The following is a 17,188-nucleotide window of genomic DNA, read 5'->3' on the forward strand; positions in this document are numbered from 1 at the left end:
AATGCTGATTTGCCAAAAACTAGATGTCTCTTCTGACAAGTGATGTGACAGTGAATTGTTTTATTTTATGGCAAAGACCTGTGTCGATATGTGTGTGAAGGAGTGTAACATTTCTTCTGTTGGAAGTTATTCATGTATCCTAAATCTGTGGCCCAATTTCAGACGTTCAACATGTACCTTAAACAGCTAACAGGATACTGGAGATCTTCACTAGGAATCAGAGAAGGATTCTTTTGTCGGGTTTTGTCATACCTGTCTTTACAGAAGTTGCCCTCAGACTAAATGAATCTCATAAAAAGTACTCACCAGAGGTGGGCCATTTTGTCATAATCTCATGGCTAAGCTGTTGAGGGGGAGCCACCAAAATTAATTCTTTCTTATCTGATCAAATTTTGCTCCGCCTTTCTCTGTTCTCACTCTTCACATCAGACCATGACAGGGTGCCTTTGGAACATATGTGGAGACATATAACAGCTAGAATTGTTACTGTAATCAGAGTAGAAGTTAACTATACCTTTCCTAAAGACTCTTCTTTTTGCCTGCTGCCATACTGTACACTGAGTCACTGAAAGTTCAGAAAATGAAATCTGCATAGCAAAATGACAAACAAAAAGTTTCTAGTGAGATTTCAACATACTCATGTATGAACATGTTAATATTATTCAGAATAATTCGTCATGATCAAAGTCCTTTTTAAGGCAGTGATTAATATGGAATCTATGTGTAGGAACATTTTAGTGTCCAGAAATTAATGTTTGAATTGCTCAATCTTTTCTCACACGCCTCTGTAATTTGTCTTTGCTTGCATGTAGTAACGCCTTATATGTATATAAGAGATGGAAAGGCATGCAAAAAAAGGGCAGCTGGAGACCTGTAATGAAGATTTATTGATGCTAAAGCAATATATATAACTGATATGTATATAAGTTAGGAACCACTAAAATAACATGCTTTGTTCTTAGAAAGGAACATCTATTACTTGCTTTGCCTGGCTTCACCAGGTAAAATAAAAATCAGGTGATACATCAATCACAGCATTCAGAATCAGATAACCATGGCAGATTTTGGTGGGTGGTCTGTATTTATATATGGCTTGCTTTATTTACAGTCGTCTTCTTCCTTCTCCCTCTTACTCAGGCTTGTTTATACAAGAAGTCCTTGCTGTCTTTGATAGCTTCCTAGCAAGAGTTTGAAAGCAATGAAATACTGCATTTACTTTTCACAGATGCTGCCTTCTTTTCATCTAGATAGTGAATTTTTAACAGATGGGCTTAAAAAAAGGATTGCTCTTGACCTTGTTTTGCTCTTCATTCACTTTTCTTAAGACATTGCAAGATAATTGTCAAAGTTTCTATAACTTTTGAGGCCCAGTATCTGTAAAATAACCCAGCTGCTGCAGGAGAATAAATGGTTTCCTGCATCTGCCAGCCCAAGTTTTAGTTAGAAACTCACATTTTGCATATCAATGCTTTCTTCTTCCTTGGCCTCTGTTCTGTTCTGCCAGCTAAAGCAGTTCATTGATACCTCTTGAGTTGTTCATTTACTTTATGGAACTCAAACACTGCAAGTCTGATGCTGTCTTGGGAGTTCTTAGGATTAGCTCTGATGCATTTCAAAAAATGGAAATAAATCCTTTTGAAGGTGAGATTTTTAAAATTAAATCCATTAAGCAGATAGAAACTGGTTTAGCTTTTTTACCATCTTATTTTTTTTTCATTTTTTGATCTTGTTAGCCCCTGGGTATTTAAGCCATTTTAGGGCTTTGAGATGCTGAACATGTCCCACATACTCAGTCACAAGAATCACCTGTTAGAGTGCTCAGGACTTTGAAGAAGTGGGTTCTGAGTTTTCAGATGTGTTTCATTTCTTAAAATTGTGGAGGAGGAGAACATTATCGGAGAACTCCACTGAAAGTTTTTGAAGTTTGCAGTGGCAAGGCAAGGCAGAGTGTAACTACTGCTGGGCTGAATTCTTCCCTCAGACAGACTGTTCAGAGACTGTTATGGAATAGTTCTGCCCGGGAAAGAGGAAAATTCACCTAACTGTCGCATACACCAGAAACTCTCCCCCCTAACAGCAGAGGGCTGCTGTAGATTCACTAATGAGCAGGGGTGGAACTTTTCCCCATAACTTAGCAGTAACTTTTTTCCCTCACTGTAAGCATGATGTTTTTTTTCCTAAATGTAAAAGTGCACTACCAGGTGGTGGTGGTGGGTTTGTGGAGGGAAAGAACGTAAGTTCTTAGGCTCATTCAGGTATCTTACTATGCTGAAGTGGTTTGTCCCCCTCCTTTTACCCATGTCATTTACCTTTCCCTGCTCCTGACGTGCAAATTTAACAAGCAAAATTAAAGCCAAAGGGAAAGGGGGTGTGTGGGGTGTGTGTGCAAAGGAGGATCAGGGTCTGGACGCTGGCAGGAGGGAGCTGCAGATAGAGAGCAGTAGGGTGGAAGTTTCCTTGACAGACCTCCTCCTCTGTTCATCAACTCTGGCTATACAGCACACTCATTCTCCTTGGGTGGGCTGCCGGGAATGGCACATAGCAGCACATACCTTCAGCAGGGCCCCAGCTTGCCAGCCTGGCTCATGTCTCCTGTGCTGCCTCCAGCACAGACTGCCATTCTTCTGTCTCCGTTAACAGTTGCAGCAGCAGTAATATTTTTAGGCTGTGCATTATGGAAAGATGCAAAAAGTGGAGCATCTTTCTCAGGAAAGTGACCAACATTTTTTTCTGATTAATGGAAGTTTTTTTACTACTCTCTGATCTCATTTCATTGAATGCCTTCATTTTATACCACTAAGTAGCCCCCATTTTATCCTTTCTAGGACTAATCTTGTCTTTGTTGATTTCTTAAGGAAAAGGTCTGGGGCCCTTTCAGTTTGACCATTTGTCTTTAAAGGGGTGAGAGAAGGTGCCCTGTCCCCCAAAATCCTAAGCGTGCTCTCAGCTTGGGTGCTGCTGACAGGTTGCCTGTACTCTGGAAGCACTGCTACCACAGCTTTTTCTTTGTGTTTTTCTAATCAAAGTAATTGTTACAGACTGTGTGTACTGCTATGATCACGTTCTCATACATTCCCATTCCCAGCCACCACATGTCTGTGTGGTATTGGGAGGGGAGGTGGTGACTGGCGCATCAGGTCAGAGATTGAGTCACTCCACAACAGTTCTTCCTTCCCTCCTCTTATCAAGTCACTGGGGGGTTTTTGATGGGACAACAAATTATAATTGATACAAGAACAGTATTTTCTGTATTTAACTGTGAAAACTGAGAACTATTACATCCTTGAAATTCTGGGGAGGTAGGTGAAGGAAGGACAGTGTACAATATATAGGAAGCGTGGTGTTAAGCACTAGGGATCTATGTAAGTACAAATCAGGAGAGAGAGCATTGTTTAAAAATATTTTAGTTGCAGGGTTAGTACATCAACATCAGAATGGCACAATGAAAAATGTAGTAGTTCTAAAAAGGGATGCCATGTTAACAGGCAGATTTACTCTGTGTCGTTGGATTAGTTTCGATGCTTCCTAATAAATCACATATGACTATAACTTTAATGGTGTCTCTACCATACACTTGAAGTATTAGTTTTCAGGTATAGTGGCATTTGAGATTCAAGGATGTTGGGGTCTACAGAAGGAACTGATAAGGCATGAAGTATTTGCAGTTTATGGAGCAGGAACAGAGGACTTGTTAGGTTTGCAGCGATGTTGGGAGGAGTAAGAATTACTGACTTAGGCCTTAACTGTTTTTTCCAAAACTCAATAAATTTTAACTGATTCTTGATAGAAGATCTCAGTTAGACACAGCTAATTATTTATGTTATATGGGTGATTCAACCTTCTCTGGTTTAGCAGCAATAAAGAAAGCAGTTGTATGATCTAGGTCCAACAAACACCTTGCTTGCAACAGCAGCCATTTGTTTTTCTGACAGATTCAATTAATTTTGGAGAGGATCAAAAGGGAATCACTTAATTTCAAAGTCTTTACCTTTCTGTGTGGGTATTTATAAATCATGAAATAGTCATTGGCTCTTTTCTCTCAAAGGTGGCTAAATACTAATTTGGCTTTAAGTACTAGGTAAGTTCTCTTTTAGTAGTTAGGCCTACAGACAAGCAGCAGGATGAAAATCTTGATTCAGGCAGGCTGAAGACAACAAAAGAGAAACGCCAATAAACCACTTTTGTATACTTATGATTGAAGTTACTAGGAGATAGCTACATAACTGGTTAATTCTGTAATTTTCAGAAAAGAAAAAACAGTATCTAGTCTTTTTATTATACTTTGACAGTTTCAAACCCCTAAAAATCATTCAGTGTGTTAGTACTTTGGTTTTCACAGATAAATAAAAAATTTCACAGAAATTAAAAATTGTATTATTTAGGTAATTTGTATTGTGTATTTGACATGGAAGTAATGAATTTTTAAAAGATGGATTTTAGGTATCACCTTTTCTGAGCTGCCAGTTTTGAGGCCTTATTTTTCAATACCAAAAGCAGCCATTCATTTTGGAAAAAGGGCCTCTTTGTATCAGGTTTGTTTTTGTTTTTTTTTTAATTTTTGTAGCCCAACTTTTGTTCTTTTTTATGACTGTTTTAACCTAAGTAGTTGTTACTTCAGAACTTGCAGGTGGAGGCACTTGATAGTTTATGTGAGTTCCTTAACATGAAATTGGGCTACTATTGAGATTGATACTGCTTATCTAATGGATAAAATATAAGGATTTCAGGCTTTTTCTTTTTTACCTGTTGCCTCTTCTACTCTTACAGCTATCTTCCAGTCCCATCTGTGCCCAGACTTCCCCTTTGTGATGGCTAGTGCTTCTAACAATTCTGCATTACAAATAAATGCTATTAATAATAATGATAGATGCTGCACCACATATGTTTATGGAGATTCTCTGGGAATCTCTGTGTGGGAAAGGGTTTGAAGTATGGTTTGAAAGGCGGTGGGCGGGGAGTTTGTTTTTTTTTATTATTTAATGTTCACTTTACAAATTAAACCAAGTGTTCTTGTTCCAATTTAAGACTGATTTTGGTAGACTGGCTCATTAATCAAGCTGTATTAAACACAAGCATATTAGATGTAGAATTGCTATGTGATGTTGGGTTAATTTTGATTCTCCTTTAAAAATAATCCCTGATAAACCCAAAATGTTGCTCTTTTTGAATTTTGAGTACAACAAGTATGTAATACTTTACTAAATAGAGCAGTTTCATTAAAATTTACTTAAACCATTATTTCATCTCTGATTTAATAATGTGCTTAAATGTTATTGTGATGCTTAAATTACTTCAGATCTTTTAAATGTGAGAACTTCAATTTTAGTTCCAGGTTTGCTTTTGCTTCCATTTTTTTTTTACTGTGAGACTCTAAATATAGCAGAATCTCATGCAAAAGTACGATTTTTTGACTCTGTTTTTTCACTTCAGAAATCATCACCACATTTCCAGGCACAGTTGTATTAAAACAATATGAAGTTTATTATTAAAATAAATTAATTAACTACAGTAGGCCTACCATAATGAAATGGGAATGCAAAAGAAGTATATCTCCCAGTTTCCTCAGGGAAAAGCTTGGAAGCATCTGACAAGTTGACATGATAAATGAGTGAGCAGTTGAGAACTGTAAGGAAGTTTTATGCTTCGTAAAGCTGATGCCTGACATGAAGCTTGGTAATGACATCACTTCTCTTATGATTGATCTCTAGGCAGCAGTTGTGGTGGTGTTCAACTTTGCTATGGTTCTGCTGATTTTTCCTGCTATCCTGAGTATGGACCTTTATCGTCGAGAAGACAGGAGACTGGATATATTCTGCTGTTTTACAAGGTGAGAACATGTGATAGGTTGATGTATGAGGTGCATCCTTTTTGTGGTTACCAGTCAGTGCTACCATGCCTTGTCAGGAGTGGGAAGTCTCCACTGCAGTGGGGTCAGTATGTTATGATTTCTTTGCTAGTGACCAACTTCCATTTGCTACCTTGTTTTTTACCTGACTGAGGAGGAAAGTTAAAATACGCCTGTCTGTGTGTGTCTCTCTCTCTCTCTCTCCACACGCACGCACACACGCACACACGCGCGCGCGCACACACACACACACACACTTTTCCCTTGATTCATATGTATGTTCAACTGTTGGGAGGACAGTTTTTTAAAAGAAGATAAAAGACCCATGGTTTAGGAATATCTTCAAGTATTTTTAGAACATTACGCGATGCTGCAAGCTGTCCAGTGCTACTATTGGGTAATCCTGGAAGACTGTCATTAACTCAGGGTACTGAGAAGACTTACTTACAATTAATTGCTGTGTGCTAATTTTTATGCTTTTTATGCCTTTAAACTTAAATAGATAAGCATAATGTATAAACTATAAAATGATTTCCCCTTAGCTGAGTTTTTCGTAGGACTATGAGGAATGGTCAGTACCATTACAGACTAATGCTTGATAAAGTTTCTGTTACAGCCGCAGTACTAATTTGGAATAGTAACACTGCCATTCTGAAGAGTGTATACATAAACTCTTACATGATACACAGCCTCCTCTGAGCATAGAGTGGGGCAAGGAGGAGTCTACTGCCTTCAGTGGAGCCACTGCTTAGAAATTAAGCATGTTTTCTACCTTAGTTTTTGCTTTTGCCTGCCACAAAGAGGATCCAGCTACATTTCTATACGTGTACTCCTTACACACTCTTACTGTCATATCCAGGATGTGGAGAATCCACCTTCAGTCATCTTAGCCTTTTACACCCACTCAGGAGCTTACATTTTAATTTTAATGTCAAAGAGAGAAAGCACATTCCTAAATTTGTTTTTGAGGGAGTGGTTAGAAACAATAGATCCCAAGCCAGGATTCCTGCTTTCTGATTCAGTCATAATTTCAGTGGATGGCCTCATGTGCTTGAATTTTGGAGCCCTGATTCTCAGAAATACAGGGCAATCAGACCTTCCATTTCTTCCCTCATCTAAACTTGCACTAAATGCGTATCAAAATTGAATTTGGGCTCATTTACATCTGAAGAAATGCAGTGAATGAGAGCTTGTTTTTTTTAGGTAGGCAACATTCTGAATTCCTCTTGGTTTTGTAGGATTTTTCCACTTGGTGAAAAACCTCTGATACTATTTTCTATCATCAATTGGTCATTTCTTATTTACAGGAAGAGGTTTGTCTTTGATAAAACTTATTTTTGTAAACCAGGTATCTATTAATGTCTTGTGTAGACTAAAATAAAGGGAATACTTCAGTTACTTCTGTAATTTTGTTTCTTCATGTTGCCCATCCTTCCTAGGAATTAATCCTTGCATATGTTTACTTAATTTTTAAAACATTCAGTCAGTGTATGGCATGTGGTTTCAACCTGCCTCCCAAAAGTCTGAGATCTTATCCAGAAGTCCCAAATATTATTTAACAGTTATTTTAATAGTTCTAAACAGAAGAACTCAGTATGTCATGTGTTTACATTCTGATCTAAATAGCTTAATTCCCAGCATGGGCACGTTGATGCAAACTCACATACATACTGTGCATTCAGACTGGGTGCAGCTACCTGGGTATCGACCTGCAGCATGTTTAGTTAATGGTGTGGTGTGGGTAAATGTCGGTGTCTTCAGAGGAATGCTGGTTCCTTCTTTCTTGAGCATAAGAAATGTGCATGTATTCTCAGAGGCCTACACTTTGAATCATGTAAGTGTTTCCTAAAGGTGCAGAATAAACTTGCATTGAAGTATTATATTTAGTTAATACAAACCATCTAATAGTAGTAAAAGCCATCTCAGATGGAAGCGGGTTATCCTATCTAGTCTCATTGAAATAAAGATCTGTCTAAATGTGAATGGATGTTTTTCTCCTGTCTTACAGTCCATGTGTCACTCGAGTGATTCAGGTTGAGCCTCAAGCATATGCAGAAAATGACAATACTTGCTACAGTCCTCCACCCCCGTACAGCAGTCACAGTTTTGCACATGAAACTCAGATTACAATGCAGTCTACAGTGCAGTTGCGCACAGAATACGATCCTCATACGCAGGTGTACTATACCACAGCAGAGCCTCGTTCAGAAATATCTGTGCAGCCAGTTACAGTGACGCAAGATAATCTTAGCTGCCAGAGCCCAGAAAGCACAAGCTCAACGAGGGATTTGCTTTCCCAGTTCTCAGACTCCAGCATGCATTGCCTTGAGCCACCCTGTACGAAGTGGACACTCTCATCTTTTGCAGAAAAGCATTATGCTCCGTTCCTCCTAAAACCAAAAGCTAAGGTAATCAGGGAACTGTTTACCTGTTTTTCAAAAATAGACTTCTGCCTTGCCCAGTAATAAAATTATCCTGGCAGTGGTATTAAATATAAGGAAGAAACAGAATTATTTTGGAATAACAATTCTTAATAATTTTACAACTAATTTCATACTCTAAAAGTTTGTCTTGCGAGTGCTGTAGAGACATACTGTTCAAATACAAGTTACCAGTGAGGGTTTTGGTGACTTTCAGTAATGTAAGCTTATGAATAGTGAAGCTAAAGCCACTTTTAAACTTTATTACGATATAATTTTCTCATCCATGATACAGAGCTCCTTTAATAAAGCACGAATTAGCTTAGCCTTGTGGTGTGTATGTGTATGAAAAAAAAAAATCAGAAATAAAAGCTTTAAAGTAGACTGATGGGTGTTGATTTTGAACTTGGCTTTGTAGTGTGCCAATATGAATTGTTAGTTTCTTCAGAAACCTAAACCCAAATGCATTTCCGTTTTCTGTTGCAGATTGTGGTTATTTTTCTTTTTCTGGGTTTACTGGGGCTCAGCCTTTATGGAACTACCCGGGTGAGAGATGGACTAGATCTCACAGACATTGTACCACGGGAAACACGGGAATATGACTTTATTGCCGCACAGTTCAAGTACTTTTCATTCTACAATATGTATATTGTGACACAGAAAGCAGATTATCCAAATGTCCAGCACTTACTTTATGAACTTCACAGAAGTTTCAGCAATGTGACATATGTTCTGTTGGAAGAGGATAGGCAGCTTCCCAAAATGTGGTTGCACTACTTTCGAGACTGGCTGCAAGGTAAGAGAGAGTCGCATGATTTTTTTTTTTTTTAATTCTACAGTAGTAGCCACTTGCTCACAGTAGTAATGCTTCCCTCTCCAACTATAGTCACATGGTTAAAGACTGCAAGCAGGAGGGAGAATGCGTAGGTGCTGATCTGAACTCACACATTGACTCACTGTTTCTCCAGCAGGTCACTTAAATTCTTTGTGGCTAAGTTTACTCCCCAGTAAGACAGTGTTGAAGCTTTATGAGATTATGTCCATGAGAGTCTACCTCATGCCATTAACTCATTAGCAAAGCAGCTAATGAGGAGTTCTGCTTTATAATCAATGGCTAAATATGGTGCACTGTCTTGGGAAAATAAATGTTTGCTGAGTGTTTTGAGAACAGTAAATGAAAAGTCCCCATCCGGTGATGTGTTTTGGCACAGGCTTAACTTTCAGCACATGAGTGATCGTGTTGGCTTCAGCTGGGACTGCTGGCATGAAGAAAATTCAGTGTGGCTTAGGTACTTTATTGGATTGGGAACTTAATATACATTCTAGATTTCCAGTCAAGTATCCTCACTTTTTCAATGGTGCTGCTTTTTCTGTGCTGAAGGGTGACAGGGTGAAGAGAAGGCATGGCCTTTCAGGTACTGTGATGATAATTATATTGAAGTCAGTTTATTAAATACTATAATTACACGTGTTGAGACAAATAACTGTTTTGTATTTAAATAATACATAGTACTGTTACATCTCAGCAAATTTAACAGCAAATATACCCTGCCCAGGAGTACTTTTGTCCTGCCTTGGTCTTTCTGTTGGGAGAATCTCCAGGAAGCTTTTGCCAACAGAAAAATAAATCATGCTGACCTAGTAAGACTGTACATTTTAACCTTGACTGTTTCTAGAGAACCAGTGCAGCCAGTGATTCTTAGAGAACATTTAGGTAACTGCCAGTATTTGGGTTATTTTATTTCTTCTGAAAATATGTCGGGCAGTATTAGGAAAGCAGATGCATCTAAATGACACATCTAAGCAAAATGATCAAGTTTCCTGTGTGTTTAATGCACTGATAAATCATGAAGTGGTATTTCAGCTGCTAGCTCTGGGTTTTTTTAATGGTTTTTGAATATATTTGATCCATTCATTACAGTCTCCTTACTGGAAGCTTTATTTAAAATATTTTGCTCACATAAGCATATTGAGCTGTAAGGGAGGGCTTTACTGGCAGGAATAAAATTCAGCATAGCTTAGATGTTTTGCTGGATTTGAACCTTACTATACTTTCTAGATTTCTAAGCAAGCATATTACTACATGCTTTCCTAAATTCTCTTGTACCTCTGCTGTTTTATTTTATATCTTCTGCAGATATTTTTTGTTGTTCCAAAACAGTAGGAAAAAATGCCTGGTGTCTCCCATTCCTTTCCCCCTGCCCCCAAACCTGTGAGGGAGGTGGAAATCTTGAGACCGTGTTCAGGATCTTCACGTATTAGTGCTGAACCTGAGCACAGTCTGCCAATGATAAAGTCAGGAAGAGGTGCCCTTGGATCTGCTCTCTTGCTGGTTTCTCAAATGCTGGAGGCTATCCCACTTGTTGTTGCTCCCAGGGGAGCTCACATTCCTATTGCTGCTCTCTCAGGCCCACCACATACTTTCCTGAACCTCTTCCACTTTGGATGCCTCCTGGTCCGCTTTGTAATCACCTCCTTGTGCGAAGGACTGCCTGTGTGGCCCTGGCCCAGTGCCAAGTGCCTGCACATCTCCTCCTCTGTGCTGTATGTCCATGTGTGTATGTGACCTTTCCAGATCTGCTCTTCTCTTAGGGGTGTTCCTATTCTCTTCTTGCCCATAGTTACTCTTCCCCTTCCAGGCCACCTGCCTTTCTTCCTCGTCCTCTGCTTTTCTTTCGCTAGAGAGGCTGTGAGTATTTCTGGTACCCCGGATACACTGACTGGGTGCATGAAGCTAAAATATTATACTGGAACAGCCAGGGAAACTCCAGGAAGCAGTGATTTGTGGTGGTTCAAGTGGATGTGTCAGCCCTGTGGCAGAAGGCTCATTGCTTGGCCTGTCTGTCACCCACAACTTTAGAATTAATCATTATGATTACTAATTAGCATTTAGGACTGTGTCTGTATCCCTTCTCCCCACCTTCCCCAAGAGGGGCACAACTAATACAAACCAGCTGCTTTGTAAAGATGCAGGGCTGCCTTTGCAGAGTGTGACACTGCAATCACAAAGCCGTAAAGAAGGAGGATATTGCAAGTATCAACAGAAAAAGGTTATGTTTTAAAATGGTACCGGGCATTGATGTAACAGAGGGGAACTATTGTTATACTAAAACCAGCCACACTTGTCATGGTTAGGGAATTATCTCAAGGTGCAGACGCTAGTAGAATAATACCTGATTATAACCAACAGGGGCTAATGCAGAGGGAGTAAAGGGGAGGGAAGGTGAAAACAGAATTTACAAACAAGCGACACTTTTAGACTGAATTCAGGGAGGGTCCTCTGTGAGATGGGAACAGTTCTACTGGTGCATTTTTACACACTGGAGGAGCAGGATAATCAAAGTAGGCACAATGTTGAACTTCATGGCTAATTCCTGACGACTTCACCGGGAATTCGGTGCTAGAGATTAATGGCTTAAGATGGCCTTCTGACATGCACGCATTTGTCTGGCAGAATGAGGGAAGCAACAACATGTGAACAAAATCATTTTTCATCAGGAAACCATCCTTGGGTCTTGGCCATACTTTTCTCCGCGTTTACTAGCAGTGGAGTGCCTTCAGCCTAGCACACTTCTTGCTTAGAGGTTCCCTGACATTTTGCTTTCTGGTATCATACCATGTTGGCATATTTTCTGGTACTGAAAATGCAACAGAGGAAGAGTTAACACCAGTCATTTGTTTAAACTGGAAATGTCTACATTATTTTTGTAAGTGACTGAGTGTAAATGAGGTAGCTTGAATTCCCTAATGGCTTGTAATTAGGCTTGTTTTTGCAAAGGATAAAATTATCTGGTGTTTCATGTTGTCAGCTATTCACATGAGACAGCAGGGATTCCTTCCTCACCCCCATTCCTGCATCCCACATAATTTTAGAGGATTTCACTTTCTTCTGAAGTGTTAAGCAAAAAAGACTGCTGATAACGAAAATCCCATATATAATTTTTTTTTAACATACCCTTAATTTTTATAACTTTTCTGCAGAAAGAGGTCAACAGGTTAATTTTATTGTTCTGCCCAGAAATATTTAATTAATCCCATTATAAAAGAGTAAATGTCTTTTAAAACCATTGTTATGAGGAGTTTGTAATGGAAGTACTGTTTGCTTTGAAAGCAGCAATTTCAAAGTGTTTTGGAAAAATTTAATTATTGAAATTTTTTAAATCTTCAGCGATTAAGTGCAACCGATACTGGTTTCTTGGTATTCTTTCCGCAGACTTTCAGTTTCAGCAAGGTCAGTTAGAAGGTAACCCAGAGCGTAGTGGTTAAGCCAGCTGAGGAATAAAGATGTAAAAGGGAGCGGAGTTTGAGGAATGACCGACCTGGTGAGAACAGGAGGTGGGGAAAGATGTGAGAGAACTGAGTTTTCACCTGCTGTAGTAATGTTAAAGGTACATGCCCTTTTTATGTACCTTGCAGCCACAAATTGCAAAAAATGTCAGATGCCTACAGATACGTCTGTTATTGTGTGGCTGGAGCTCGCTGACAGGAGTTGGGTGTTAGTCTGAAAGCTCTGCCCCACATGCTATCGTAGCAATTGGTGTGCTCCTCCTGCTGAAGAACCATTTTTACTGTAAATGAAGCTGTTCTTTGGTGGTGGTCGTCTTTCCCACATGCTTTTTTGACATCCTTCTCTTAACATCCCAAAGTCGTCTTCCACTTGAGTAGTGCAATAGTACGGATGCTCTTACCTGGCTGCTGAGAGACTGACACGAAGCTGAACTTGGCACCGAAGGGATGGGTTGGTATTTTTGCGTGTCCTAAGCACTGTTACCCCTTTGTTGAGGTTACCAGCAAACAACGCTTTTATAAAAGGGGCCTTGAAGTCCTTTGGTGATGCCAGAAAACCTGATGGCAAATTGTCCTCCTCCTGGACATGGAGGGCTGCATGCAGAGATCTGGCAGGCAGGTTCTTCCATCACTTGGTTCTTGGTCTGTTGGCTTCACGAGTGGCTACAAATTGGCAGGACAACATGGGAGGCAGTTTTCGAAGGGAGAGGGGATGAATTTGTAAATGGGAGCAGGTACTTTGCCCCGGGGGTGGTGTCAGCCAGGTGCCTTTTCTCTTCCAGTGCTCTTATCTCTGTACAGCTGCAGCTAATCTGTCCAACCTGTAATAATGATTTTCATTACAGCTCCTCAGCATAGCTGTGAGGTGGATCGGTGATTTCTTCCAGCACCACTCCCCTGTCCTTTTCCTTCCCTTCCCTGGACATGCCGTTTGTCATCTGGTTGCACAGAGCCTCCTTGTACTGGGCTGTGGCTTCCTGTACTAAATCTGATCCAAATTTGTGCTGGAGGTATTCCCTCCCCCTTGAAGGGTGGCAAGGAGGAAAATAACAGTTGAGAGTGAATAGGTGTTGGCTGTGATCTTTACATGTGCTGGCAGCAGATCCTACAACTTGTATTAGCTGCACAAGTTGAACAGATGGAACAAATTGACAAAATTGTGTTCACTCACGCTGTGCTCGAGGAACAGCTGAGTTGCTGTTTGAAGTTGAAAGTTTGAGGGTGGGTTTTTTTCCCCTTGTAGTGGAATTTCTGGTTATATCGTAGAAGCTGTTGCCTCGGTGCTCTGCAGTAGCCCAAAACAGTTAATGAGAGCGGTGTGTGTTCTCCTCTGTGGCTCAGTGCACTTGGCCAGGGTTTTGGTGAGGCAGAGGGGAGTATGGAGAGTGTTTCCCTTCTAGATAATGGACTGAATGCCTCCTCTGGTTTTAAATCCACAGTAGGTGGTGAAGTTGGATCAGGGCTGAACTCAGCCCTTTTTCTGTTCTGGCACCATCCACATCAGGGTAAGACTTAAGCTTTGTTTCAAGGAGACTGTGTATGAAGGAGATGGTAAATGCAAATATGCTTATGGAGCTTCAAGTGTGGCGATTCGGTAACTGTGGTTCATAAAGAAAACCACTTTTTATTCTAGACAAGCTTAACTCTTCCCCATATACATCTCCAAGCAGAGCGCTAGGTTGCTTTCAAAGGCTCTGAGAAGGACACTGGACCAGAGGGTCCTAATCCCATCCAAGATCTCCTTGCCTTTAGAGGAAGCTGGTTTACACTAGTGTACATTACATCTGCAGCTTGCTAGCTCAGCTTTGCTGTCCTGCACAGCATGGAAAGTCTCTTGAGGCTTCCCCCTTGCACTTTCTTGCTTCCTCTGCCTTTCTTTGGGCAAAATACTGGACATCCAACTGGTACTTTTATCTTCCCACACACTGACAGTTGAGTGAGAACCCCAAATTTAGGAGGCAGCAGGTGGATGATTTTACTCTGATTCAGCTATGCACAAGAGTCATTCTTTATTCCTGCTGAAATTTGTGTCTAAGAGTGATTGCTTACCTGCTTGTTCTGTCTTCCCCTTGCCTCCCTTAACTCTTCAGGACTTCAGGATGCATTTGACAGTGACTGGGAAACTGGGAAGATCACTTACAACAATTATAAAAATGGATCTGACGATGCTGTTTTGGCTTACAAACTCTTGGTACAAACAGGCAACCGAGCAAAGCCCATTGACATCAGCCAGGTACTGTATCAAAGTCTGTACTGGTTTATACAGGAATACACAGGTTGTCAGGAGTGGGGGAGATGCAAAGAGCATGTCATAGTCTCTTTTTTTCATCTTGATGAATTGAATGCCTAGTTACACCTCAATGCATGGCCTCACTGACTTTGCTGAAGGCACTTATGAGCTACAGTCTGGCCTGTGTTGCAGCGTGTTGAAAATGAGCACTGGGGATACCTGCCCTTGATTATTACTGATTGGCCTGTGTTTGGTGCTGCTCCTGTGTCAGACACACTCAGTTTCCACTGAAATTGTTGTGAAAAATGCTTTGCTGCATCCATAGGTAGATGGAGCCTGGTCCTGTGCCAGACAGAGCCAACATTAGCCTTGTTGCCCCAAGTTGCATTCTTTCTGATTTGAATCAGATTGCCTTATAGGATTGACCTGTGCTCAGCATTCTGCTGTGGCTTTGAGTCTAGTGTTTGCAATTATTTGGTTAGTTCCACCAATTTGTGCAAAAGATAACATTTAAACAAAGGTGTTGATGAATGATAGTGGAAAGCAACTGAAATCATTACATGCTGTATCATATTCTTGCACCATCATCATTAAATACAGCTATACTGTTGCAGAATTAAGAATGGCAGTTGGGTGAGCTGCCTAAATAAAATGTCTGAGGTTCTTTTGCAAGGTTATCACAGCATATGACTGCTTTTGCTGTAGCTGTTGGTAGGTTGAAATGCGTTAGGTCTGACTCCTTACTAAAGTTAGATTTCAAACCTCTAAGAAGAAATTCTGCCATAACATAACTTCTCTCCTAGAGTCATCGACTCACTGTGCTTTCAGGCAGAAAAATAGTCTTTCTAATGAGCTTCTTGGCAGATCTGCTTATTGTCTTTCTTTTTTCCTGTCATTAAAGGTGACAGATTTACGGAGTACATTGTTCAAAGTTACTATGGTGTGTAAAATGCACTGCTCTATAGCAACATGCAGCATGCTGTCAGGTCTGAATGAAGCTTCAGCTATGAATTAAGCAAAGAAAGGGAGTTGAAGAGAAAACCTTAAGTGAGATTTTGTTTAGCAGAGTGTACCAGGTACGCTGTGGAACAAATGCGATTGGACTGCAGCTGCTGATACAATTTCCTGTGCCTGGGAGGGAGAAAAGTGTGGTGCACCCACAGGGGCTGAGTGCTGTACTGTGCAGTTCCAGAGACAGCTTGAAGACATACAGTTGTTGCATATCCTGTGGACTAATTGAATCCAGATCCTTGGAATCCAGCTTTTTTTTTTTTTTTTTAACTGCTGTCACTGTTGTTTCTCATTTCATTAAAAAGACCTGAAACTGGAGCTATGCCAGAATTTTAAATAAACAAAACAAAAAACCCCAGTAATACTTTTCACCCACAGAGTCCTCTGTCAGAGATCTAGCTGTGCAGGATTTGGCTACAGAACTCTAGAAGTGTACCACTGCTGTTTACCCCACAGATGCATTTGCCCACAGTGACCCAAATAACACAGGGCACTCATCTGCTTTCTTGACGCTGGACATTTTCTGAATACATAGGTCATAGGAGGCAAGTGTTAGCAAAATTTATACAGATGTTGTTTTATTTTTATAGCTCTCCTCCATTTACTGGGTGGCATTTCCTTCAGTGTTAACAACAGAGGTTAACTGCACACAGACATGTATAGGGACTCTTGCCAGGTTTTCTTTCCCTGTCTTTAAATATGTTTCTCCAACTTGGTTGTTTTTCACTCTTGGCTGTAGCTTTCAGAATTTGGATTTAATTGGTTCAGTCTATTCTGGAACCATCTGCTGATTTCGTGGTTCTTGTAAATACTATATGAGTACTAATTTATAAATAGTCACTTTCTACTGTTACTAAGTTTTTAGATTTTGTTGTTGTTGTTGTCAAACAATAGTTTACTGTTAAGTCACTTCCGGTGAAGACTCTTTTGTGTTTCCCCTCCTGTATGTGTGTTGCATCTCCAGGCCATTTGTTGAAAGCTTTACAGCAAAAGCCTTGAAAGCAAAACTCAATCTGAAGGGCTTCTAATTTTTTCTATTTTGCAGTTGACTAAACAGCGTTTGGTGGATGCGGATGGAATCATTAACCCAAATGCTTTTTACATCTACCTGACAGCCTGGGTTAGCAATGACCCTGTGGCCTACGCAGCCTCACAAGCCAACATCCGGCCTCACCGCCCGGAGTGGGTCCACGACAAAGCAGACTATATGCCAGAAACAAGGCTGAGAAGTAAGTAACATTTCACCTTAATGTAATACAGTTTACACAAGTGCCACCACTCCTTCTTTCAAGAAGCAGTAACGCTGTAGTTGGCTGATGCTGCACAGGGCCTAGAAGCATGAGCAGGACAATATATTGTGTTACTCTGTAGTCTTGAGAGACCCATGCACCGTTG

The 17,188-nt window shown here is 40.3% G+C and overlaps 1 protein-coding gene across 5 annotated transcripts in view; it reads left to right on the forward strand.

The window, feature by feature from the left end:
* PTCH1 (patched 1) overlaps positions 1 to 17,188 on the forward strand; it is a 74,653-nt gene that overhangs the window by 39,832 nt on the left and 17,633 nt on the right. For all 5 annotated transcript variants that reach the window (XR_005101923.1, XM_037373739.1, XM_037373737.1 and 2 more), the window contains 5 exons: positions 5,709 to 5,827; positions 7,854 to 8,253; positions 8,752 to 9,061; positions 14,643 to 14,785; positions 16,839 to 17,022. Coding sequence is in view for 4 of the 5 variants with exons in the window: in XM_037373739.1 (XP_037229636.1) it covers positions 5,709 to 5,827; positions 7,854 to 8,253; positions 8,752 to 9,061; positions 14,643 to 14,785; positions 16,839 to 17,022 (1,156 nt within the window). In the remaining variant the exon portion in view is untranslated. The remainder of the gene's footprint in view (positions 1 to 5,708; positions 5,828 to 7,853; positions 8,254 to 8,751; positions 9,062 to 14,642; positions 14,786 to 16,838; positions 17,023 to 17,188) is intronic.

The sequence above is a fragment of the Falco rusticolus genome, chromosome Z (assembly GCF_015220075.1).
Source record: "Falco rusticolus isolate bFalRus1 chromosome Z, bFalRus1.pri, whole genome shotgun sequence".
In the NCBI taxonomy this organism is placed as follows: Eukaryota; Metazoa; Chordata; class Aves; order Falconiformes; family Falconidae; genus Falco; species Falco rusticolus.